Source organism: Peromyscus eremicus, chromosome 4 (genome assembly GCF_949786415.1).
Source record: "Peromyscus eremicus chromosome 4, PerEre_H2_v1, whole genome shotgun sequence".
Taxonomy (NCBI): domain Eukaryota; kingdom Metazoa; phylum Chordata; class Mammalia; order Rodentia; family Cricetidae; genus Peromyscus; species Peromyscus eremicus.
The window spans coordinates 1062759-1088466 of NC_081419.1; the positions used below are offsets into that span (position 1 = coordinate 1062759).

The following is a 25708-nucleotide window of genomic DNA, read 5'->3' on the forward strand; positions in this document are numbered from 1 at the left end:
GGGGTGCACTCCAGTCTCGTCAAGTTGCCCTTGGGAAACTGCTCGCCAACATACTGCTTACTCATCTGCTTCTTCTCTTTGCACACCCTGGGGTTGTCTTTCATATAACCATCTTATGTATCAGTCCTTACCTTAGTGTCCGTGTCTAGCCTGACCTGAAGGTGCTCAGTGCTGAAGCAGCCGCATGAGTTGGAAGAGGAACAAAGGCTGGGAAAGTGAGGCCAGACTGCAGTACACACGGACCCTCTGGCCGCTGCAGTGAGCTGTCAATCACGCAGTTCTGAGGTCAGCAAGGCAGGATCCTCCTGGGCCTGAAGAGAGTCCATTCTTGCCTCTTCCTCATCCGGATGCTGCTATATTCCCTGGCTTGGGTATTCTTTCAGCATCAAGCCTGCGTCGTCTCGTCCTTGGACCTCACTTCTATCGTCATACCCACTCTGATTCTGAGACTCCTGTCACCTTATTCTAAGGCCACCCTGGCTCTTCTGGGTTCCCTGGGAGAACCTAGGACCATCTCTCACTTCAAGATCCTCAACTGAGTCTGGGGGATGGCATTGTTGGTAAAGTCCTTTGTGCATATGCTCAAGGACATGGGTTCAATCCCCAGGACCCACTGTCATATTGCATGGTGACTTGTACCCCTAGTGCTGAGGTCCAAGCAGAAGCAGGTAGGATCCCTAGGGCTCAGTGGCCAGACAGCCTAGCCTACTTGGTGACTCCTACACAGTGAGAGACCCTGTCTTAAACACACACACACATACACACTCACACACACACACATACAAATGGTGGCTGGCACCTGAAGAAGGTCTCTGAGGTAGTTCTCTGGCTTTCTCATACCCATGCATATGCACCCCAACTCATGTACACACAAACATACATATCCACATATGCACAAAGATCCTGTATTAAATAACACAGGATCTCTCTACCCTATGACCTCACCTATCCCCAAGATTGAACACAGACATTGGAGTATGATTGTGTCAATCCCATCACACCCTGGGAACCAGAGAGCACCCTGCAGGTAGGAGTGCCAATCATATGTCTCTCTGGTACTCTCCTGGGCTGGGAACCTAGCCGTCCAGCTCTGTGGTGTGAGGCAGGATAGCTGCAACAGGGAAATCCACGGTGGACAGGCTTCACCTCTTTAGATTGGCAGATTTGGGTCAGCAGTGGGTGAACGATTCCTGGAGAGCTAGTGATCTCTGAGACAACTAAGCTGTGGACCTCCAGGTGCTATGTGGTCTCACAAAGAGGCAGAGGAGGTTGTTAGAGGTGCTTGTGTGAATGTGAGTGAGTGAGTGTGTGTGTGTGTGTGTGTGTGTGTGTGTGTGTGTGTGTGTGTGTGTGTGTCTGGAGGACTGCCTCCCCCTTCACCCTTTCTTTACCCAGTACACTCAGAAGAGATGGAGTGTGAGGGGGATATCAAGGGTCCAGGTCACTCACTCCTGAAGGCTTGCTTGTGTGGGCTGCTCAGGTTTACATGGGATTTCTGGGTACCCCCCACAGGGCCTTGATCACGGATATCTACTTCTGGCCCTGCAGGGAGCTGGGTGCCCCTGGATCCTGCCACAGGTTCCACACTGCTGGGATGGACTCCTGTGGTAGCCATCCTGCTGATCCTTTTGTGGCCACTATTCTGGTTGCCGGACATCTCAAGGCACAGATGTCCCGTGGGCTCCTCCTGGGACAACTGCCCCTTCAACCTTCAATCACAGCCACTGTGCTTGGTTGAGGGGACAGCAGGCAGCTACCCAAGGGAGACACGCTGTCTGTCACAACCTTGAGTGTTGATCTGCCACAAGAAGTCCCTAGGGACTCAGCTTCAGGCTGGCGGGGTGCGGTCCTATGGCCCCCGTTGCTGCCGTGGAGCTGCCTGCCCTGACTAGTCTGGATCAGTTCTCCAGGCGAGCTTCCATGCCCCAACTCCAGGAGCTGCACTGCTGGTTATCACCGCCCACGTCAGGACGTAGCCGCAGCTGGCCTCACGTGGCAGAGCCAATGGGGGCTTACAGCTCCTGAAGGCCTCCAGCATCAGAGAAATTCGGGAAGGCAAGGGGCTTATTAAAACGCTGAAATTGGTTCTAAATGAGGTCAGCCATCGTCGATGAGCCTTGGCGCGAAGCCAGGCACTGAGCAGAACACGGAGCCTATTTCCTGACACGATGACAGTGACGTCCTGGGTGCCACCCCCAGCCCACCCCCACCCTGGGAGGGCAGCTGACACAGTCAAACCCTAGCAGAGTCAGCAGGGTGGGGATGCAGGCAAGAGCAGGAGAGAAGGGCACCTCCCCCAGCACTGGACCTCCCAAACACCATGAGGAAGTAAGTCCAGCCGGCTCAGTGGCTGTAGGTACTCAGAGCACCTGGGATACAGGCAGGATGGCTGAACACTGTTCCCTCTCCAGTGTCTGATCACTCCTTCTCAAGATTAATAAGAGAAGGACAAATAATGATAATAATAAATAAAATGAAAAACAACCAACATTGAAATTAAAGGACTGGGGAGATGACCCAGTCAGTAAAATGATTGTGTCACAGGCATGAGGACCTAAGTTCGAATCCCCAGCACCTATCTGAAAAAGCCATGCCTGGGTGTGGTGGCATATGCTTTTAATTTCAGCACACAGGACGCAGAGGCAAAGCAGACAGATCTCTGTGAGTTCAAGACCAGCCTGGTCTATATAGTGAGCACCTGTCTCAAAGATAGATAGATGGATAGATAGATAGATAGATAGATAGATAGATAGATAGATAGATAGATAGATAGATAGATAGGTGTAGCAGGAATCTTAAAAGTCCTTATTAATAAAATCAAACCTGAGCCAGGTATTGGGTTGAACACTGGAAGATCAGAGAGACAGAACAAGCCACAGCTAACCTCACCTGGCCAACTTCTCAACTGGTCTTGTTTCCTCAGACTGGAAGCCTCTGTGTCCTCATCTGAATGGCTCTCAGCTGAACTGCTGCTCGAAATTCTGAACGCTTAACCAGCCAAATGCTTAACCAGCCAAATGCTTAACCAGGCCAAATGCTTAACCAGGCCAAATGCTTCTTGTTTCTGGTCTTCACGCCTTACATATCTTTCTGCTTTCTACTCCCACTCCCTGGGATTAAAGGCTCACTTTCTGGGATTAAAGGTGTGTGTCACCATGCCTGGCATTTCCAATGTGGCCTTGAACTCACAGAGATCCAGAGAGAGTTCTGTCTCTGAAATGCTAGGATTAAAGGCGTGAGTGCCACCATTTTCTAGCCTCTGTATCTAGTGGCTGTCTGTTCTCTGACCCCAGATAAGTTTATTAAGGTACACAATATTTTGGGGAACACAATACCACCACAGATAAGATAGATAAGACAGATAGATGAGAGAGAGAGAGAGAGAGAGAGAGAGAGAGAGAGAGAGAGAGAGAGAGAGAGAGATGAGGAGGAGTGTTGGCTATAGATACCTGTGGACCCTGCTGCCTCTGCCTCAACCTCTGGTTTTTCTCTCAGGTTGTAGTTCTGGTCGGCACATCCTCATGACTCCTTGATTGTCAGGGTGCACCCCTACCCCTTATTCTGCTAAGAGAACCCATTTTGGGATCCCTTAATGCTGCACTATCCTGCTCTGCCCTGCTCTGTCCTGCCCATGATGGCTGTATGACCCTGGGTACCCATCTAACCCTCTCTGTGGCTTTCTCCCCTTGGGTGTCAGATGGGGACAACCGCAGGCTGGTTTCTCAAAGGCAGCAAAGCGGGCAGGCCCGCTTCCCTCTCCTGCTAACTGCCAGGACTGGGTAATGGTTGCTTCTGAAGTTGGCTGAATCACTTCTGCCAGCGTTCCAGCCTTGTTCCAGGCTGCAGAACGGGAGCGCTTTCTGAGTCTGTTAAAAATAAATGTGTGTGCGGCACTCTGCTGTTTACTAAGAACCGCGCCTCTCCTCCTCTGAGAAGCGAGCGCAACTGTTGCACTCGCCCTGGATCCAGGAAAGGGACTCAACTTGCTGCAGTCAGGCTCCTGCCTTTCTTGTGAGCACTGGGAGGGCCTGGAGCCTCACTGCCCCAGGTGGCCCCAGGCTGTGGCTGAGCTAAGCACACCCCCACCTCAGAGCCTGTGACTCTTGTCCTGGCTTGTGCAGAACAGTGTGCCTACTAGCCCTGGACCTTCTGCCTATCAGCTTCCCAGGGCAAGGCTGGGACTGTCTGGAAATCTCACCTGTGTGCAGGACTGAGGTCCCCTTTCCTCTGTGGGACAGAGCTCAGCGCGGGCTAGGCCTTGCTGCCAGAGGCTCAGGCTGAGCTGCTGTGTTTCTGAGAAAGCAGGAGGGAAAAAGAAGGAGAGAAGGGAGGAGGGAAGGACTCACAACTCATTCGGAGGGACCTGCAATCGCAGTCAGATGCAGAGGCGGGTGGCTTCGGAAGCAGGCAGGAGGCAAAGGAGGATTTCCGGGGGTGGGAGGGGGAGGCAGCTGTGCATGTCCGTCCAGCTGCTTCTCATCATGAAAGGGACAGGACTGAGCAATGGGGAGGTGGACACCTCAGACTGGTGGTCAAACGGTGCAGAGGCCCTGTGGGAAGTATGGGAGAAATAAGACTCGGGCCACGCGGCCTGAAAGGCAAGAGGAAGTCCTGGCTTTGAGAGCTTTGGAGAGAGAGGAACAGGAGTGTCCCCCACCTCCTTTTCCCTAAGGACTGTCCCCACAGCCACGCCCCTCACTGAGTGCCCACCTGTCCATCCAACTCCCTTTCGGCCTGCCCTCTGCCGTCTTCCCCAGTGACACCCCACACCAATCTGTACCCCATCTCCACACCCACTCCTTCTGTAGCAGCCGTGGCGCCAGCTGGAGCCCGTGGGGAAACAGGAGAAAAAGTGGGAACAGCAGGCCTTGGAGAGAGTGTCTAAACATGGACTATTTGGGGACTGTCTTTTATTTTTAGTTTGAAATTTGTCCACCCTCCAGTATTGTAAAAACAGGAGCCGGGAGCCCACCACTCACTGTCACCCCCAGACCTCCGTTGGATCACGTGTAGAGGGCATGGTACCTGGCTGCCTGTGAGGCAGTCATTGGGGCCTGGCTGGAGGCGTCCTTAGGGCCTATGGCTGCAGAGTAGGTGCTTCCAACAGGCGTCAGAGAGTTGTTGGAGGACATCAGCCATTCTGCTTTGATTCTCCTGATGATGTCCTGTGTCATTAGGGCCAATTAGGAGAGGATGGGAGCAAAGTGTTTGCCCCAGGGCACTGGCTGGTGGGAGGGCCACCAGGACAATTGAATTCCCCACCAGACAAATGTGATTAGGAGAAGCCTGGCCCAGCCCCACTAGACAGGCATAAATGCCCCGGTGGGGCCGGTGTGTTCATCCCAGCCATGCAGGCTCATCCCACCCACGGGCGCTGCTGGAGCAGCCTCCCCAGCCCCAGTGTTCGTGAAGCAGCTTCCATGTACAGTACTGCTGTGGCCATCTTCCTGGTCATCCTGGTGGCTGCACTGCAGAGCTCAGAGCCTCCAGAGAGCTCCTTTCCCTACCACATCACCCTGGACCCCGAGGGGATCCTGGAGCTCTCATGGAACATAAGCTACGTCCAGGAGATCATCCACTTCCAGCTCCAGGTGCAAGGGCTGAGGGCTGGGGTTCTATTTGGAATGTCAGATCGAGGTGAGATGGAGAACGCAGATTTGGTCATGCTCTGGACTGATGGGAACAGATCCTACTTTGCGGTGAGTCCTCCCCCACCTTGCTAGCCTGCCTGCATGCCCATACCCGCTAGCTGACAGCATTCATACAGCCATGCTCCACAATCAACAAAGGACGCTTGCCTACTGCTTCTGTGTTTGAGGTCAGTGGTCGGAATTAAGCCTGCGCACCCCTGTCAGCATCATAGGCACACTCATTAGACGATGAAATGGTAAGCAGATTCTTCCTGCAGTCCTTGACTGCACCTCCAAATAACGGATGCAGCAATCCCAAGAAAGGTAAGCACAGATGGAGGACCCACATGCCAGGCGGCACCCCCTGCCACGTGAGTACAGACCCTCCAATATCCACCAGTTTTACAAATAACAATTCCATGCCACATTGCCAGTACATGCACACCTGTTGTGGGCCAGGTGGTGGTATGTGGCTTAGAGCAGGCAGAATGCACACCCGCCTGGGACACAACACACACAGGCCTTCTGTGCTATACTCGACAGTGGCAGAAGTAGACGCAGATACACCACAACTCAGGTGTAGGACAACTCCACCCTCACCACACAAGCTGAACCTAGGCCAAGAGGATGCAGCTGGTTCCTTCTATTCAAAATCTACCTGAATGCCTGCCTGCAAGGGTGGCTAAGGAGGTCTCCTATATACCGGGGCAGCTTTCACGGACCCCAAGAAGCTACAGGAGGCAGCAGAGTGGGGAGAGCCCCTATAGACATCTTCTGGGGCCCTGCTGTCCCTTCCTCTGCAGAGGGGACTGACCATCAAGGCCTCTTTGTGTGTGAGTGTGTGGGGAGGTTTGGAATCTAACTCTCTACACCCACAGGGAAAGGATGGTCATAGATTTTCCTTATCAATGCAGGACATAACTTCTTCGTACCAGGCTGACCTCAACTTTGTGTTAATCCTCCTGCCTCAGCTTCCTCAGTGTTGGGATTACAGGTGTGAACCACTACACCTGACTAGGAGATGCCTTCTTGACCTGAGCAGGGCAGCCACGCTACCTGCTTCACAGTGAGGCTAGTCATTTGCTCAGAACTGGCAGGCAGAGTGACAGAGCAGGCTTGGCTATACAGTGTCTCTGCAGTCACAACCCTGTCTGAGACGTGTGGAGGACAGAAGAGCCTTGCTGGGTCCCAGAGGGACCCTCCTTTCCCCGTGCCAGGCAGCTTCTCCACGCTGCAGCTCCCACAGCCACGGGAGTCAGGTGTTTCACTTCATTTGCACAACCAATTCCTGTGAACACAAGTGTCAGAAGTGGGGCTCCTTGGGCAGCAGTATGCTCAGGAGCACACTCTGGATTCCCAACGGCAACGCTGCTGGCTGCCTGTCTGGTCCTGCTGCAAGTCAGCAGGGTCCTTAGCAGGAGCTTCACCACACTGCTGCTGTCCTCCGGGAGATTTTTGCAAACTCCTTGCCTTTGCTTTCCTTAAGACGTAATGATAGCCTTGGAGGTAGGACTAAATAGAAACAGCCCAGACAGTCCTTACAGTAGAGGCACGTGGTGTTCGTGAACCCAGAAGGAGGCCCTCCCACACTGGGTGTCATCCTATAGCCTACCTCCCTTGCACTGGCCTGGAGCCCTGCCGGGGAAGGCAGAAAAACTGGACCGGTGATCACGGCACTAGGAAATATCCTGGGGAAATATTTACTCCAGCTTCCAGTGTGGCTAGGGCAGCATCCCCAGCCCAGGCCTCAGTTTACCCTCTCCAGGCAAGGCTGGTGTTAAAGTGAAGTAAGAGATTCCTAGGGTACAGTATTGAAGGCAGCTTTTGCTCTCAGTGTTATGCAAGTGTGGGGTTGGCACCTGGGAGTGAGTGCCACCTTAAATGCTTGCCTGCCTCTTTCCACTCTGGCTTCATCGTCATCAGCCTGGGTCCAAGGCTCTAGTCTCAAATTTCTAGCCCTGGTGTGCACTCCTGTCACACCTTAACAGTGTGTACAGTTCTTCACGTCTGACGAGAATCAGTATGTCTGACTGTCCCTGGGATTCCCAGGACACCTGGCTCATGTGTGACAGGTTGGAAGGATGCTGGATTGGGCTGCAACTTCAGGCAGGATGGGCGACAGAATGTGATACGGGTGCTGGGAAACTTGGGTCAAGGGTGGACTGATCAGCTTGCATACATACACCAACACTGAAAAAGAATGGGACAGGTAAGATCCAACAGGAGTGAGATTCACCCACTGGGTGTTCCCGTGGAGCTGGTGACTCACTAGGGGTAGTGGATGTGATCTCGGCTGAAGAAGAGCAACTATGCCCTGCCATGCATGTGCTCCTTCCTGCTCGGACCCTGAGCCTGTCTCTGCAGGATGCCTGGAGTGACCAGAAGGGGCAGATCCATCTGGATACCCAGCAGGACTACCAGCTGCTCCAGGTGCAGAGGACTTCAGACGGCCTATCCCTGCTCTTCAAGAGGCCCTTTGTCACCTGTGACCCCAAGGATTACCTCATTGAGGTAGGCTGTCCGGTCCAGGAGCACAGTTTGCCTGAACTGTCCCTGCATCTTACGGTGTCAGGCCAAGGGCCCTCCCTCCCTGTGAAGCCTGAGGTGGGGCCCACACACAGGGAGAGAAAGTCCACTCAGCATGTGGAAGCTGTCTTGAGAGGCAGTGGCTCTGCCAGCAGCATGAAGTCTCCAAAGAAGCAGCTCCCTGTGGACATGCAGTCAATGTTCTTTCCGGATGTGAGTGCTATTCGGAACCCTCTTGCTCTGGGGTGTATTTCTATCTTGCTCCCGTCACTGTGTCAGGTAGAACCCTGTACAGAGCCCAGCACACCTGGCTTTCTACCCCAAGCACAAGGCCGGTCCCTCTCCCTGATAAACCTCAGTCTGCTGTCTATAAAATAAGGCTGGGAGCTACTGGATTCCCAACATGGAAGGCCTGATTGTGCACTTCATGGCTGCAACATAGCTCCAAAACACCTGGGCTCCTTAGCTGCTCCGCAGTTAGGAAAAGCCAGTCCATCTTGATCCTGGCATTCTTGTTATCTTAGTTAATCTTTCCTGTCCGTCCTGGCAGGGGTCGGCAGTTTCTATCTCCACTGTAATTTGTGGTTGTGGCTGAGAGACAGAGCGGAGATGCTGGTGCCGTATAGTAAGAGACTTACTACTCACAGTCCCAGGGAGGGGCCACCACAGCATGTGGGAAGTAGGAGGGTTAATCACTAGGTAGAAGCAAGGGCAGAACCCTGACAATGTGCTTGACTGGGCAAAGGCTAGGAGGGGCCTAGGAAGCACCAGTCTGGATAATTCTGACTCTTTTGAGCTGCAGGGTGATCTCTGCTTGCCAGTCCTGGCCTTGAAGCAATTTAGGGCAGGAGAGGTGCTAGCTTGGAGTAGAGGGTTGAGCAAAGCATGGTGATTTGGGCTCACCTGGGCTACAGGATTTGGAAGGCAGTTTACACCCATTCTAAGGCTGGATCTCAGGGATGAGGTAAGTAACTTTGGCCATTTGCTTAGACCTGTGATTGATTAATGGACATCAAACAGACAAATCCAGAATCCAAGAAAACAGATGAGGAATTGAGGCCAGGGAAGAGATAGACTAACTCAGGAGCTCTTGGCACGGAGACTAGAGCAAGGCCATTGGAAATGGGTCATCTGAGTCCCCACCCTCCTGTAGGCAAGGCAAGAGCAGTCAGAGGACCTTCGAGAATATGCCATAGGGCAGGCTGTTTGCATGTTTTGGGGTCAGAGACTTCTGCATAGAACTTGCAAGGTGTCCTCCTCAAGATCAGTTCATGGAGCTCCTACCAACCAGAGCACACCGGCTGCCCACCATGAGTGTACATCCATCAGTATCCAGAAAAAGGCTGCAGGAATTTCCAGCAACATATCCACCCAAAGCCACCGGTCTCCATCCATAGCAACCAAGCCAGCTCCATCTCTGTGGTCTGGCTCGGCCCTCCAGCATGGCAATGTCCTACAGACCTTTACATGTCCAGCTCCTGGAGGTTGAGGGAAACTGTGTCACACAGTTCACTACCAAACTCAGGGCTCCCCAGACTGGTTTCTTCACTCCCTAAGTGGTCACTACCCCTCTGGTGTGAACCAACCAGAAGAAATACCTCTTCCCTGCCCCCAGTGACCCTGGGGTTCGTTCATAGAGGAAGCAAGTGTCCCATCCTGCCTTACAGCAGGGCCCAGTGGTTGGATGCATAAATGGATGCTAAGCAAATGCAAAGTGTGTGTGAGAAAGACAAAAAGATGTTTGACTGGGTGGAGACAGGATTCCAGAAGCAACCTGGGGCCAGGCAGAGCTTCAAAGTCTTCTCACTTGCCAAGCTGACAGACAGTGAGGAGCTTTACCTGGTAGGAGTGGATGGGCAGGGGCATGGTTCCCTTCACTCACCACTGAATCTATCTATGCTGGCTCTGAGTGTGCAATAGACTGGTTCTGTCTGGGCTACAGGATGACACTGTCCACCTAGTGTATGGGATCCTGGAGGAGCCATTCCAGTCGCTGGAGGCCATCAACACCTCAAGCCTGAATACGGGTCTACAGCGCGTGCAGCTTCTGAAGTCTGAGGTCCCCACTCCAGCCATGCCTGCGGATGTACAAACCATAGAGATCCGAGCCCCTGACATCCTTATCCCCGACAATGAGACCACATACTGGTGCTATGTCTTTGTGCTGCCCCCAGACTTCTCTGAACGCCGCCGCCACATCATCAAGGTACACAAGGGTCCAGCTGCTCTGCTTTCCACCAGGGGCCCAAGAGCTACTGTAGCCCTCTTAGTGCTTGAATCTGATGTACTGGCCTGACTTCCTTAGAAGCAGCACGTACATACCAGTCCTCTGTGACCCTGTCACTGTCTGCCTCAGGGCCCCTGTATTCCTGTCTTACCTGCCTGGACCAAAGCAATAATTTTTTACTTCTGCAATTGCCCTTGAGGCCAGAACTGCTCTCAATTTTTCAGGCAACCTCTCCTCACGTAAAAGTAGCTCAACTCAATTGCTCCAAAGTTGCAACTAGGGACTTCATCACAGTGGTACCCAGAACCAGATACTGTCCCTATTCTAGAAGAGGAAGAATAACCCAGAAAGGTCATGTGAGTACCCAGGGTCACACAACAAAGAGTAGCCTGATTGTGTGGCTGTGCTTAAGGCCCCAGGCTCTAACTGAGAGGCCATCTTGCTTCCCAATGGAGCTTGCTTCCCAGGGGCCCAGAGTCACCCTAGGCACACAAGGACAGCTGCCTTCCTAGTTCCATCTTGTCAGGATATAGTCTATGTGGGTCCCTACTTTCTTCCCCAGAGCTCTTCACGGGTTCCAGTACCTCCTGGCTCTGGATTGACAATCCTCAATACCTAAAGCTGCCTTACTTTCATTTATATTTATAGCTTCTCATTTATATTTATAGCTGAGCAGATGAGGACCAGCAAGTCCAGCAGGGTGGGAGGGTTAGGCAGGTCCTGGGCTCCCAGCTCAGGGTGTCTGTTCCTCTGCAGTATGAGGCCATTGTCACTGAGGGCAATGAGGCCCTGGTGCACCACATGGAGGTCTTCCAATGTGCAGCTGAGTTTGACAGCATCCCCAAGTACGACGGATTTTGTGACTCTAAAATGAAGCCTGACCGGCTCAACTACTGTCGCCACGTGCTGGCCGCATGGGCCCTGGGTGCCAAGGTATGTGCACATTGCTCTATGCTTGTTCTGCTTTGCTTCCTGTTGGGATAAGGGGAGGAAAGGATTTACTTGGCTTACATTTCCAGGTCACAGTCCATCACTGACGGACATCAAGGCAGGCCTGACCAATATTCTGTGTATCCCCTCTGACTAAGGAACTCATAGCCAAGGAAGAACAGCAGGAACACTGGAGGATGCTGTTTACTGGTTGGTTTGCAGGCCAGTTTATACTCAGATAGCTTTCTTACACAGTCCAGGGAATGGCGCTGCCCACAGTGGGCTTGGCCTTCTGTATCAGTTAAGAATAAAAACAAACCTCATAGATGAGCTCACAGGCTGGACCTCCTGTATATCAAGTAAGAATCAAGACAAACTTCATAGATATGCCCACAGGCTCATCCTGATGCAGGTAATCCCACAGCTGATATTCTCTCAGGATGATTCTAGGCCTTGTCAATTTGACAGTTTAAAGTTACTTAGGACACTACTGCACCATCCCCAGGCCTCCTTTGGCATTCTCAGGATTCTAACTGCCTGTATCCATCTCTGCAAAACCACATCTTAAAAGGACCCAAGAGAGAGAGACTGAAAGGGGGTGCACCAGGCCATCCACAGAGTGCAGGCTCCAAAGAGCCCCAGTTGCCTCTACGATGCTTAAGCTTCACTGTTCTATGGGGCCACAGAGGCTCCTTCCAGCCTTCTGTGAAAACACACATGAGCATGAATGTATACCTCTCACAGGTACTACCATCACTGCGGAGATCTGGGTTCTGTGCACAGCATGATCCTGTGGCTGCCCGAGGCCGGGCAAGTTGTCTACAGACTATGCCCAAGAGTCTCATCAAACCCCTTCCCTGCCCCAGGCCAGAGGATGGTGAGGGCAGGACTGGAGGGTCTGGGAGGGAGCTCAGCCCAGGCTCAGTGCCCTCCTGATAGGACCGTCTGTGTGTGACAGCAAAGGAGAGCATCCTTCTAACCCAGCCACTTGCTGATATTACTAATTTCTGCTCAGGCTCCAGAAGCTGGGCTTGTTTGTCCCGGGCTCCCCAAAAGACCTCTGTCTGGTACTTCCGTCCCACACAGGCATTTTACTACCCAGAGGAAGCTGGTGTCGCCGTTGGGGGCCTGGGGTCTTCCCGGTATCTCCGACTGGAAGTTCACTACCACAATCCACGGAACATACGAGGTAGGTATGCATCTTCCGATTCTGCTCCATTTTCTCAGAGACGCTTGGTTGCAGCTTGTCCAGGCAGAAAGTAAACAGGGCGTATGTGCGCCAGAGACAACACAAGAGCTTTGCTCTGGTCTGCTTTACTGTAGTCAGCAGCCTAAGGAATCCTCAGTTCTGGGATCTGGGTGGACCCTTCAAGCCAGTGCTCTAACTGATTAGTGATGTCTGCCATAGACCCTGGGAGCAGGGCTTGGTGCTGCGCTGTTGAGCACCTGAGCACTCAGTGGAGACAGACCTTCACAAATCCCATGGGGTGGGCAGGATGTCAAGTCCACCTCCTCCCAGGGTGCCACAGCAGGCATGAGATCCTAAAGGCCAGGGCCCTGCCTGTGGCCAATCCAGCCGGGCGCTGACTGCTCTGGACCAGGTTCTTTCCCCAGTTCATGTCATATGTTTAGACAGCCCAAGGTGTCCAGTTAGCTTAGAAATGCCCAGGGCAGGACCACACCTGCCCACCTGTTTCTACTCCCTGCCTGCATAGAGCTGGAGAAAAGCAGGAGGCGGCCTGTTGGGCCTGAGAACACTGTGTTAGACAAGAGAATCTCAAGGTGAGCAAGACAGATCCATGCTGCAAACAGCTTCTAGAAGACAGACAAGGGGTGTGTGTGTATGTGCATGCATGTGTGCGTGTGTGTGTGTGTGTGTGTGTGTGTGTGTGTGTGTGTGTGTGTGTGTGTTCGTGTTCACATACAAGGGAAGAGCAAGGATTCCTGAAAGGGCTAGAGTCCAGGTGATGTGACTGGAATTTTGGTGACATTTAGTATGGATCTCGCAGGCATAGCACATTCCCAGGTAAGGACAAGGGAAGTCATCGTTATGGCTAGATCGCCCCGTGCCTGAAGGTGAGCAACTTGAGTGGGTCATTAAGGGGATTGACAGAGGACACCACATCAGAAACTAAACATTTCTTTGCTCTTGTACTTCATTTTTCATCAAATGTACCCCCTTTCCCTTCCCTTTCTCCCCGCTCCAGCTTTCTCTTCCTCTCTCTTTCCTTTTGAATGACACTTATATTCATCTATGCGAATGAGGAGCAGAAGGGACCCGATAGACAGACAGTGGCCAGAAAGAGACTGGAGCAGCTTCTGCACCCAGCTCCCAGCCGGGTGTGGACACTGGTTGTGCAAATTCAATGACGCAAGTGACTTTCCCTCTGGCTGTATAAGCAATGCCTCTGCCACCACAGGAATTATCTACAGCGTGCAGGGTAGGCGAGAGGCGGCTGGGGCCTGAGCACCATAGCGGATTTATTGCTCATTTAAGACCTGAGAGCAAATGGATTTTTGAAAACTCCTTAGGCATCAGGGAAGTCTGTCTTCCCTGATTGTCTGCATGTATTTATGGATCTTTTGCCAAATATAAGGGTTCTCCTGTCAGTTGGTGAATTTTGAGACAAGCTGCTTTTCTATTAATATCAAAATCCACGATTATCTCATTATTTAATCCCCATCTAAATTTTAACCAATTGCTGCTGCTTTTTATTATTTGCCTCTGATGTCATCAGCCCAGAGACACAAGGGGCTGTTTGAGTTTGGATGTTGTTAGGGGGGAGGGTGTTGAAAATAGCACAAAAGGAGGTACTCTCAGATTTGATGAGTAGAAAATGGCCAGGGCCCACTAGCAACATCCTGCATCCCAGCCAGCCGGTCCTGGGTTTGGGGCCCAGTTTGGATGCTTTCCAGACCTTGGTTTTAGGCAGAGTCTTCCATACAGCCTCCAGCTTCAATTTCTCCATTGTTAATGGGAACAATGGTTCTTACTATGACAAACTCCCATAGAGGTGACAGGTGACCTGAGAGCAGCTTCTGGCTCCACTCTCTCTTGCTCTCTTCAATCAGAAAGGGTGACCAAGCACACTGTTCCCTAAGGGGTGCCTCAGGGGCTGCTGCTTACTACATGCCTCTTCCCCAGGCCGGCATGACTCCTCCGGCATCCGCCTATACTACACGGGCAGTCTCCGGAAATTCAATGCAGGCATCATGGAGCTGGGCCTGGTGTACACGCCGGTGATGGCCATCCCCCCTCAGGAGACTGCATTTGTCTTGACTGGCTACTGCACAGACAAGTGTACCATGATGGTGAGTGGACTGGTCCTCTGCTGCTTGCGCTGACCAGGGGAGGGCAACATGAAGGATCCGGACCCCTGACCTGGAATCAAGGTTGTCTGAGTCCCTGCACCCCCCTCTGCAGCAAGAACTGGGCCATGCCCATGCACCCACACTTCCATGTGCCACTTTTAATTTTTATTTATGTGTGTGATTTTATGCCGTGCTCACGTGTGTGTGTGTGTGTGTGTGTGTGTGTGTGTGTGTGTGTGTGTGTTCCTGCAGAGGCCAGAAGAGAGCATTGGATCCCCTGGAGCTGGAGTTAGGTGGTTGTGAGCCTCTAGACCAGAGCATTGGGAACCCAAGTCCTCTGGAAGAGCAGCAAACATTTCTTCCCAGCTGAGCCATCTCTCCAGTAATCCCATACAACACATTTTAACTGCTTTTGTTATGGGACTATCAAAGCTTCCAAATGAGGCTCACCTTTTACAGGTTGCCCAACCCTCATCCTACCATATTTTACCACCAAGCATGGACTAGGAGAGGCAGCAAAGTGCCAGTGTCCCTGAGGCTGTGCAAGCCCTGGGTAAAGCTGCAGGGTAAAGCAGATGGGGCCTTGGCTTCTGCAGTCAGTAGGTAGTGACTCCTAGCCATGCCGGAGTCTGATCCTCAGCTGGGACGCTGTCTTGTCTGGGCTCACCTCTCACCTAGCAGTAAGCTGCAATGGATCTGGTGTGAGGCTTGTCCTGCTGTGGAGATCTAGAGAAGCCACAGGTCTCAGTAAGGGTAGTGACAGGCACCAGTGGGGATCTCACAGAACCCCCTCTAGACTGTCTGTCTGTGATGCCTTCCCACTCATGCTATAGGCAGCTGTGGCGTTCCCCCATGGTTGGAGAGGCAGGCAAGTGCACAGACTATAGCTCTCCCTTGTCCGTAGCCTCTGTTCATTTCTGCTAACATCTGCTCTTGCCCCTTGTAAGGATCTCTGGCTGGCTGCCATGGGCCTTACTGTCTGGAGCTCTTGCTATCACAGATGTGACTTCACTGTGTTCTCTGCTGGCTGCCTCTTTTTACAGTGACCTGTCAGGGAAGTGAAGATAGGCCTGGATCACAGACAGGAAGACCCAGGTCTGCCAAAAGAGGACACAGATCCCAAAGCTGCATCACAGAGCCAGATTGCTTTGTCACAGAGCTCATAGTAAATTCCCCTTCCCAGCGTACTCACGGGATGACACCTGTTTTTGGGTCCTCCCTACCCAAGCACCTGGTCTTTCAAGTACTAACTAGGCCCAATGTTCTCAGGCTGAGATGCTGGACACATTGGCTCTTATACTCAATCAAAGACTTTAGTCTGCGGCCAGGATGAGAAATCAACCTCCCTCCCCAGTCAAAACAGACAGGTCAGAAAAGTGATTGCTGGCTTGCTTCTGAAACCTGTGCCCACATTCCCACACACCCCCGCATGCCTGGCTCATTAGCAATGAATGGTCCCTGACCCAGCATGTATGTTGTCACAGATGTAGTCACGAAAGCCGCTGGTTTTCATTGCAAGAGGGATCAAGATACCCACAACGTGAAGGGCAGGGGCAGTAGCTGGCCAGAGCAAGACAGAAGGTTCAGAAGTAAAGGTGTAGCTAGCTCAGCAGTCCAGGGTCATCCACTGTCACCTGCCAGCCCTAAGCTCTTCAGTTCTGGCTGTCAGCATCAAAGGCGCGGAGGACCATGGCAGGGCGGCAGAAACTCACCACGTACAATGTGTCTGAGAAAACTTAGTATCTAAAGACGTGAACACAGATTAGGAAAACTTCTGTTCTCTGGAAGATTTCCTCATGCGTTAATGAGGAAGGGAGGCCTCCCACGAGGGCTGGCTATCTTTCCCCCACTGGCTTAGTGGTCGGCACCCTTGCTATTGACCGGGGTCATGTGATCTCAGAACACAGCCTCTTGTTGTGCACAGGGCATTCTGAGGCCTGCCGGGGCCCCTGAACATGATGGGAATTGCAGAACATAATTGACAGGGAACCCACAGAGAAGGGAGGTCCTGTCCAGCCAACAGGGAATGGGCCTCTGCTGGCTGAGGAGAAAGAGATCTCAGTCTTCAAGCACCCCAAAGAGACCAAAGGACAGGGGTGCCATCCACCCTGAATGCATTCAGATCTGGCTGCTGGCTGGGGCTTGCTGCTTCAAAGTCTTGGGCTTCTGGCCACAGTACACTCTTAAACAAGCCACTGTCTGGCAGTTTTATGATAGAGATCAGAGAGAATCATCTAGAAAAAGCAGATGTTCTGGTAAGGCAGGGGATGCTGCCTCTGCTCTGAGTCTGACTCTGCCGCCCCCCCTCCCCCAGGCACTGCCACCCTCCGGAATCCACATCTTCGCCTCACAGCTCCACACACACCTGACTGGCAGGAAGGTGGTCACTGTGCTCGCCCGGAATGGCCAAGAGAGGAAGGTTGTGAACAGAGACAACCACTACAGCCCCCACTTCCAGGTGGGGACCTTCCTGTCACCAGCCTCCTAGGCCTTCTGCTTCCCAGGGTTGTCCTCTAGCCTTTGGTGGGCCCTGGCCCAAGCTGCTGGGTGTCAACAACATCTTGGTGACAACTTGATTGATCTTGTCTCCTCCTGATTGGAGCTCACACTTAGTCCTGACTCCCTAGAGAGATTGAGGCAGAACTGATACCTCGGGGTAGCTGGACCAGGGCTCACAGCTCTCTTACATCTCCTGTCTTCCCCACTCCAGGAGATCAGAATGTTGAAGAAGACTGTGTCTGTCTTCCCGGTGAGTGTCCAGCAGGGACAAATGGCTGGGCAGGAGATACTTGGGGAACACTGTGCCCAGAAGAGAGACAGAGGAAGAAGTAGGGCAGGAGAGAATCCCAAAGACAGGCGCAACAGGCCTGGGTGAGGTCCATGTGGACTTCACGGTACAGAGGGGACATCGCCTTTTAGCTTCGGCTGAATCACAGTCCCAAAGGGTCTCACCCCTTGAGAATGCTGGAGAGAGATGGGGTGCCAAGATGCAGTCCTTGCCCATGCAAAGCTGGAGCTCTGACCTGGCCAGCCAGGCCGCTGATAGATATAAGCCTCAGGGATATTCAGATTATGAACCTCATTGGGGAGGGTTCTGGGCTCCTCATGGGAGATCACACATCACAGCGACTTGGCCACCATGAGATTGAGCTGAGCACATCTGTAAGTCCTGAGTGGGCAGATGCTAATGTGTCTGCCACCTCACTCTTCAGGGGGACGTACTCATCACCTCTTGCACATACAACACAGAAGACAGGAAGCTGGCCACAGTGGTAAGTCTCACTGGCTTTTCCAGCCCCCCCCCCAATCTGGAAAAGCGAATGGCCCAGAGTCTGGGTAAAGATTTCTAATCACTCCTGTGGTTGAATGTAGGCTGCCAGAGGCAGGACTGCTCCTCCCGCATTCGCCAAATGGACCGGACACTCTCCAGCTATGCCTCTGGCCCCCTATCTCTAGCAATCCTCCTCCTCCAGATCCTCAGTGCTTATTTATCCAAGCAGCATGCTGGGCCCTACACTGGCCCCACTGAGTCAGATACAAAGGTGACACTGTCAATACGGTCCCATCTAAGAGCCACTACAGTGGGTTCTCATTGGCATCCACGTGCTCAGTGTCTCTGTGTCATGGGAAGAAGCCAGGAAGCACTGTAGAACTCAAAATCCACCTGGGGAGGCAGGCCACATCTGCTACAGGAGAAGCAAAGTGACAGGGTCACAGAAACTTCACGATAGCCAGGACATCACCCAGAAATGACAGGAGGAATGTGAGGTCGGGGGAAGAGCCAGAGAGAGATGGAAAAGAGCTCTGCACAGGGATGTGTGGCAGAAGCCCCAGAAGATAAAGGTTCTCAGGATGGGGAGATGTTCAGCTGTGACAGGGTGGAGATGTGGGCAGCGCCAGGCAGGTGGGTACGGCAGGTGGGTACGGCAGGTAGGTATGACAGGTAGGTATGGCAGGTTGGGTACGACAGGTAGGTATGGCAGGTGGGTATGGCAGGTGGGTATGTCTGGTAGGTATGGCAGGTGGGTATGGCTGGTAGGTATGGCAGGTGGGTATGGCAGGTGGGTACGGCAGGTAGGTATGGCAGGTGGGTATGGCAGGTGGGTATGGCTGGTAGGTATGGCAGGTGTGTATGGCAGGTGGGTATGGCTGGTAGGTATGGCAGGTGGGTATGGCTGGCCAGTTCAGAGAAGTTACATGAGTCTTATTTTGGCTGGGCTGTGGATAGTCCAAGGAGGAGGAGCACCTCATGGGAGGACTATTTTAAAGGTGAGGTGTGCAGAAAATGTCTCATCCATCTGGGACCCATTGGGCAGGGAGAGGGACGCTTTCCACAGTCGTCTTGGGTCACAACTATTCCCAGCCATTAATCCCACTTACCATTTTTTTAAAAAAAAAATTATTTAACTTTATTTTATGTGCATTGGTCTGAAGGTTTCAGATCCCCTGGAACTGGAGTTACAGATAGTTGTGATTGCTGAGAATTGAGCCCATGTCCTCTGGAAGAGCAGCCAGAGCTCTTAACCACTGAGCCATCTCTCCATCCCCTCCCACTGACCTTTTTTTTTTTTTATTTTAAATTATTTATTATGTATATAGAAGAGGGTGGCAGATCTCATTACAGATGGTTGTGAGCCACCATGTGGGTGCTAGGAATTGAACTCAGGACCTCTGGAAGAGCAGTTGGTGCCCTTAACCTCTGAGCCATCTCTCCAGCCCCCCACTGACCTTTGATCTTTGAGCACCCAATAATTAACACATCAAGTGTGGTGTTCAGAGTGGGCCAGACCTGGGGCTACACCCCACCCTGGCACCCCTGCACCCCAAGAACTCCCATCGATACTGTAACACTATCTTCTGCACACTGTACCAAGCCTTCAGCCAAGGTCCAGGGTCCCCCATTCTGTTTCACATGTGTTCTTTAAATAGCTTCATTGTGAGATGATTCACACACCACGCAGCTCAAGTGTGAAGTGTGCAGCGCGTTGCCTGGAAGCACATTCACAGTTCCATGCACACAGTCAACCCACAGCTGTCACCTCCAGGTCCCCTCGCCCAGCCCAACAAACACAGATCCGTTTGCTCTACATGTTTCCACTCTGGACACTTCTCATCACTGGATTTACATGCTCTGCAGCCTTCTGTGACGGGATTGTTTTCCATACATTTAATCCATCTTAGTTTCGTGCCAGTCTCCAAGGCAAGCATTTCTCCCCGCACTTTCATAGGCATCATCTCCTTCCTGCAGGTGCATCTGCTACGGGTGGGGGCGGGGAGGTGCTTGCCAGTCATTGGTGGAAGAGAGGCCCCAGGCCTGCTCTGCCAGAGGCGTTTCTGCCAGGGCTGTATTCCTGTCTTGCAGCTTCATGGCTGAGAACTCTCTTGTCTCAGGATGCTCATGGCCATGGCCTAGCAAGCACCTAAAATCTCAGGTCCTAGGTCTTCAGGTCCAAGTCCCAAAGACAAGGGACCTCCTTGGCTATTTAGGCCTCATGACTTCTTAGGGTGGCTCCATCTGGGATCAGAGGGAATAGGAGCTCCCAGCAGGCAGGCAGGAGCTTCCCAGCTGTGACAACTTGTGGATCCAGAGAGATGGGGGCCTTTGAAGTGCAGCTTCCGTCCCAAAGTGAGAGAGGAGGGGAAAGCAGCCTGCTCTGACATCCAGGCCCTGTTCTCGTTCTTGAGGTGGCAGAGCTAGGTGGAAGAGGGCAGATTATGGGGGAGTCTCATGCCCACTGAGGGCTATGAAAGTTGGAAAATGAGGACTGGGGACAAACACTACAGGAAGACCCATATAGCACACAGAGGCCAGTCCAACTTCTTGTTGGTGAACTTCCTTCTCCCACACCTCTAGAGAGCTACCCCGGGCTCCCTCCACTCAAGGAGGGGCCAGCTGAGCTCTGCACCATCCCTGTGGTCTGTCATGGAGTAGGAAAGGCCTTTCTCCTTCCAACAGTTCTGGCCAGCCAAATAAAATCTCCCTTCCCACATCATGTTCACAAAGAGCCAGGATCCTGGAAGGAGGCTGAGACAGCCTTGGGCTGGACTCTCTGCCTGGTTCCTGACCCTACTGTGGAGTTCTCTCTCCTCCCATCAGGGCGAGTTCACTATATCTACAAGCAGCAAGTGGTGGGGGTGTCACCCACTCTGTCCCTCCCATATTGTGGAGGACTGGAAACTCTTCCAGGTACTAGCACCTCTGAAGTACCAATGTGACTAGTGGCCAGAGAGGTTTGCAATGTGAAGGGAAGTCAGCTCCCACTGGAGACCACAAGGACTTGTCCCCTGGTCCCTAAGACTCGGTTTCTGTGACCCGTAAAGCAAGAACAGCAAAGCTCTGTTTCTTTGTTTCTGTTTCCTTATCACCAGCTGATGCTTATTTACCGGGTCTCTGTCTCTCCCGCCACTAGCAGATGCCATGAGAGGGTGACCTCTCTCCTGGGTGGGGGTTTGAATGCCACATTGCTGCAAGCAGATGAATGCACCGGAGGACAAGTAGCCAGGAGAAAGCTACAGGCAGATTGCCGCTGAGAGGGATGCACTGAGGGCTGACAGGCTCTTCTCTCACCTCCAGGGGGGGTTTGGAATCCTGGAGGAGATGTGTGTCAACTATGTGCACTACTACCCCCAGACAGAGCTGGAGCTCTGTAAGAGTGCCGTGAATGATGGCTACCTACAGAAATACTTCCGCCAGGTGAACAGGTGAAAGGCTGCTTTTTGCTTTCTGCCCTTGGGAACCCAGCAGGGATAGTCTCTGCACCCTGCCCCATGCCCTCTCCTCTTAGGAGGCTGGGTGGCCAAACATGAAGAATTCAAGCTAAGTTCTCGGAGCAAAGTCAGCACGCATACCATCAGACCTATGTGTCCTTGGGGGTGCCTGTGGCAGGCATCACTAATCAGTCTCCTGGCTTACAAGCTATCCCCAGAACAGCCATTATCAACAATCAAAGGTGACATAAGCGATGGAGGCAGGGCCAGGACAGCTTCTTAGGCGGTGGATAAAGGAGGCAAGGCTGGGGAGGAGGTGACCCAAGGACAGCAGCTGGGAGCCGTGCAGGGTCTCCCTCCCTCTGCTAGATCTTTAAACTGAGTGACTGTCTTTCCTTCTAGTTTCAACAATGAGGAGGTCTGCACCTGTCCCCAGGCCTCTGTCCCCGAGCAGTTCACCTCCGTGCCCTGGAACTCTTACAACCGTGATATGCTCAAGGCTCTGTATCGCTTTGCCCCCATCTCCATGCATTGTAACAAGACCTCAGCGGTCAGCTTCCAGGTACGACAGCGTGACTGTGAGTGGTGGGTCGCAGCAGGCATGCAACGCTTGCTCATCCCCTATCCAGTTCCTGGCAAGTCCCACTGCTGCCTGAACCTCCAATCCCAGGTCTGCCCAGATCCTGAGGAGGACCCCAGGTGGGTTGAGGAGGGCCACCCTGAACCACGAACAAGAAGCACTCACATGAGATGGGGAAAATAATCAGATAGTGACAGAGACAGACAGATGGATGGTAAGGGGACAGGCCAGCAATACCGCCAGGAAGGCCTGGGCGCAGTGCAACAGGGGACTATGAATGGTGTGTGAGAGAGTGCCAGCATTCTCCCCAGGGCATAAAAATAGAGCTATGGCCAAGGGGTGGGGAAGAAACCAGCATTCTGTGACAATAGCCCCACAGCACCACAGCCCCACAGCTCAGCTTCTCCCTCCTTATCTGAGTCCTGCTGGGATTCAAAGGCACCTCATTTATTTCCCAGCAGAGCCAGCCAGCAGCAATGCCATCCCAGAGCTCTGGTCAGCAGACCCAGCCTACTGCATTAGGCAGGGGAGGCAGGCACTGCAGGGGGGCGGGGGAGGTTGAATAGTCCTTCCTGGCAGCATTTGGGTGCTGGATTAATTGCTAACCCAGACACCCATACCATGGGGGAGGCTTGATCGCCCCAGAGCGATTTGGGGCACTGCTGGATGTGGCTAGATCTAGGCTTTTGTAAAAGCCTTGGAGGACAGTGGCCAACACTGCAACCTGCCTCCAAGGATTCTCATCCTTTCCTCAGGGTAACAGTTGAGTGAAGGGGCAGGCATGGAGGTGGAGGAGCCTGGAAGGCTCCAGGTTCTTGACCAGAGAACACAATAGCTTGAAAAAGGGACATGGATCCTCGGCGGTAACCCTCAAAGGGTGACTTGGAGGAGGTGGGGAGTGTTCAGCTTGGGAAAAATGAATTTAAGGACAAGAACCCAATCAGCTAGGGAGACAGCACCCTGCCTGGCCCCTCCAGCCTCAGTTTACCTCCTGGTCCCTTCCTTACAGGGTGAGTGGAATCTGCAGCCTCTGCCTGAGATAACATCCACGCTGAAAGAATCTGCCCCGAACTGCCCTGCCCAACAGGCTCTGAGCCACACTAACCCCACCATGGTCAACATCAACTGGGGCAGAGGCTGAGTAGGGGCCTGTTCTTCAGCCCCTCCTCATGATGTTCCTGTGGGCTCACAGCAGCTCTGTGAACCCCCTTTTGAAGACTCCCCTTCATAAAATAGTGCTGTTCACCTAGAAGGAAGGGGCTTGTCACCCTGGAGCCACCTGCATGAGTGACACCATCCCATGAGGACCAATTGGACAGAACAGACCTGGACACGCTGCTGCCTCCATGTGGGAACAACTTGCCAGATTCAGCACTGCAGGACCTACCTTGCCTCCAGAACAGCCTTGCCAGGCTGGGTGCAGACTCCCCAAGCCTCACAGTCCCCACCCTGTTGGTCCTCCAATGGTGACTTGTGTTGGTGTTTGCCATGACAGCGCTGCTTAAACATCTCTTTGCAGAGTGGCTCATGTTTCCCAGTGGGTGGCTTCCCTGCGACAAGTCAGGACAAGGCGTTTAGCTAGTTAGAGACTCTCCAGGGGAACTCGCTTCATGGCAGAGTAAATAGATATTTTCGCCCACCTCTAGGGAAACCCCAGCAAGTAGTTCCATCATGGAGAGCCAAGATGGCTAGAACCAGGCTCTGTGAGGGAACAGAATGGTTAGAGCCGGTTACTTCTCCTGCTGGTGACAGATCAGGCTCTGGGATATGTGGGTGAAAGCTTGGCTTAGCCCTTTCATGAAGGAGTGACTAGGGCAAGCCGCTTAGCTGTCTGACCCTTGGTCTTCTTAGACAAGATGAGACTCACCCTCACCTAGCACGAACTGTGGACACATAGGCAGGGCTGATGCTCCTGCCCCTCCGCTGAGCCTTCCTGGGCCCTATGGTGCCACACACATTGCCCTGTGTGCATGAGGCCTGCTTCTAAAATTCTCGTCCCCTCTACCCTCCCCGAGTCCTTCTCTCCCTCATCTCCTGTTTACGGGCCAGCTCAGCTCTTTGATGGCTTTGGAAGGGAGAAGGAGACTGGACTCTTTTCAGCTCTTTCAGCAAAATGCAGGCCAGGCTCCTCAGGGAGGGAGGGTGATGGATGAGCTTCGTGTCCCCCACTACCACAGACATCAGCTAAGCGCTGCCTCCCCTTCAGCAAGGCACTTTATTACTGGGGAGCGAAGGTGCCCGGACTCTCTGAGTTGTGTAGTATGAATCATGGCTCCAGGCGCCCATAAGTCATGGGCGTAATCGGTGTGAAATGCCAGGTCTGACAGCCCAGAGCAACGCTCAGCCCTCCGTCATCTTTACAGCCTGAGGTGGGGGAGGCAGGCCGTCTCCATAGCTGTGCCTTCCCTCCATGGCTGCCTGCCTGAGTAGCCCAGAGCCAGAGAACGCAAGACTCGTGGAGCTCTGAGGAGCCTGACCTTCAACACAGTCACTTTACTCCTAGTGGTATACCAACTTACAGACAGGGAAACTGAGGCTCATGGGGACTAAAGAGGATCTGCCCGCTGCCCATGTGACATGTCCAGACCCACAGTCCTTTGCTTCCCTTCTAGGCTGTCGTGATCCTTCTCCAGGGAAGCCATCTGCACCCTGCCTGGCTTCTGTCACAACAGGCCTCACCAGGGTGATCAGGGTGTTGTTACAACTGCCAGTTGAGGCCCATGAGGCCTCCACCAGCTACCCAAGCCTTTAAGAACTCACTTTGTGTCTTTCCTAGACAAATGAGAAAATAGAGGCTCAGAGACCCGAGGTTAGCTGACAAGGTCCCTGTAGAACTAAGGGTACACAAGGGACCGAGACCCCCTCCTTCCCTAAGCCAATGCAAGTCTCCAGAACTAGCCCTCTTCTGAACTGGGGTGGTAGAAAAGGCCTGGGTGTCAGCCATTCTCACTTCGCTAGGTGTATTGTTCCCCTTGCTGGGTTTGGGTACCCCATGGAGCGGAGGGCTCTCTCGCCTCTCAGAAGCCAGGGCTTTTAGGAGGTGCCAGAGGATGATGTCTGCTACTCTTTAACAGTGTTAAGAGGGTCTTGAGTACGAGTAGGGTGTCCCCAGACCAGGGAGAAGGTCTTTCATGAGCTGGTCCTGAAATGCTCCAGGGCAGTGCCATTGGGTAACCCTCAGTCTCAGGTGGCTGTTTCATTTTTATTTATATTAATTAACAAATGGCAAGCACCACGGCTAGAGATGTAGCTCAGGTGGTAGAACACGTACCCTAACATGCACCAAGCCCTCGCTTCAATCCCCAGAACCACATTAAACTGGGCACGGTTACATGAGTACACCTGCCATCCTAGCACTTGGGAAATGGAGGCAGGAGGATCCGAAATTCAAGGTCATCCTTGGCTGCACAACAGAGTTCAAGGCCGGCTTGCTCTACATGATACTCTGTCTCAAAATTGAGACAGAAGTTGGCTAAAAACACAGCTTGTCATGCAAACGAAAGGACTGAGTTCAACCTCCAGAACCCATGTGAGGGTGCGTGTTTATAGTGCTATCACTGGGGGGTCGTGGGGACACGGGGATCCCTGAGGCTTGAGCCTCGTCAGCCTAGCCTAACCCAGTGAGCCTTGGGTCTCAGTGAGAGGCCTTGTCTCAGAAAACAAGGTAGACCACTGAAGAACAAAACCCAAGGTTGACCTTTGGCCTCTATATACTTGGGTGTGTGCACATGTATGCATGTACATAAACACACCACACACACACGCACGCACACACACCGTGCATGCGTGTGTGCG

The 25708-nt window shown here is 52.9% G+C and overlaps 1 protein-coding gene across 1 annotated transcript; it reads left to right on the forward strand.

Annotated features, from left to right (window-relative positions):
- Positions 1 to 5348: 5348 nt before the first annotated feature.
- Positions 5349 to 23136, forward strand: Dbh (dopamine beta-hydroxylase). Its single transcript, XM_059258998.1, has 12 exons — positions 5349 to 5699; positions 7995 to 8141; positions 10099 to 10362; positions 11140 to 11316; positions 12400 to 12502; positions 14459 to 14625; positions 16940 to 17083; positions 17336 to 17374; positions 17838 to 17897; positions 21200 to 21327; positions 21736 to 21895; positions 22923 to 23136. Exons 1-12 carry the CDS (start codon positions 5349 to 5351, stop codon positions 23052 to 23054), a joined length of 1872 nt encoding a protein of 623 aa, XP_059114981.1. The 3' UTR covers positions 23055 to 23136.
- Positions 23137 to 25708: the final 2572 nt, after the last annotated feature.

Coding starts and splice junctions, on each gene's coding strand:
- Dbh (XM_059258998.1), top strand. CDS start 5,349: ATGCAGGCTCATCCCACCCACGGGCGCTGCTGGAGCAGCCTCCCCAGC. Junction 8,142..10,098: donor CCAAGGATTACCTCATTGAG/GTAGGCTGTCCG, acceptor TCTGGGCTACAG/GATGACACTGTCCACCTAGT. Junction 10,363..11,139: donor GCCGCCGCCACATCATCAAG/GTACACAAGGGT, acceptor GTTCCTCTGCAG/TATGAGGCCATTGTCACTGA.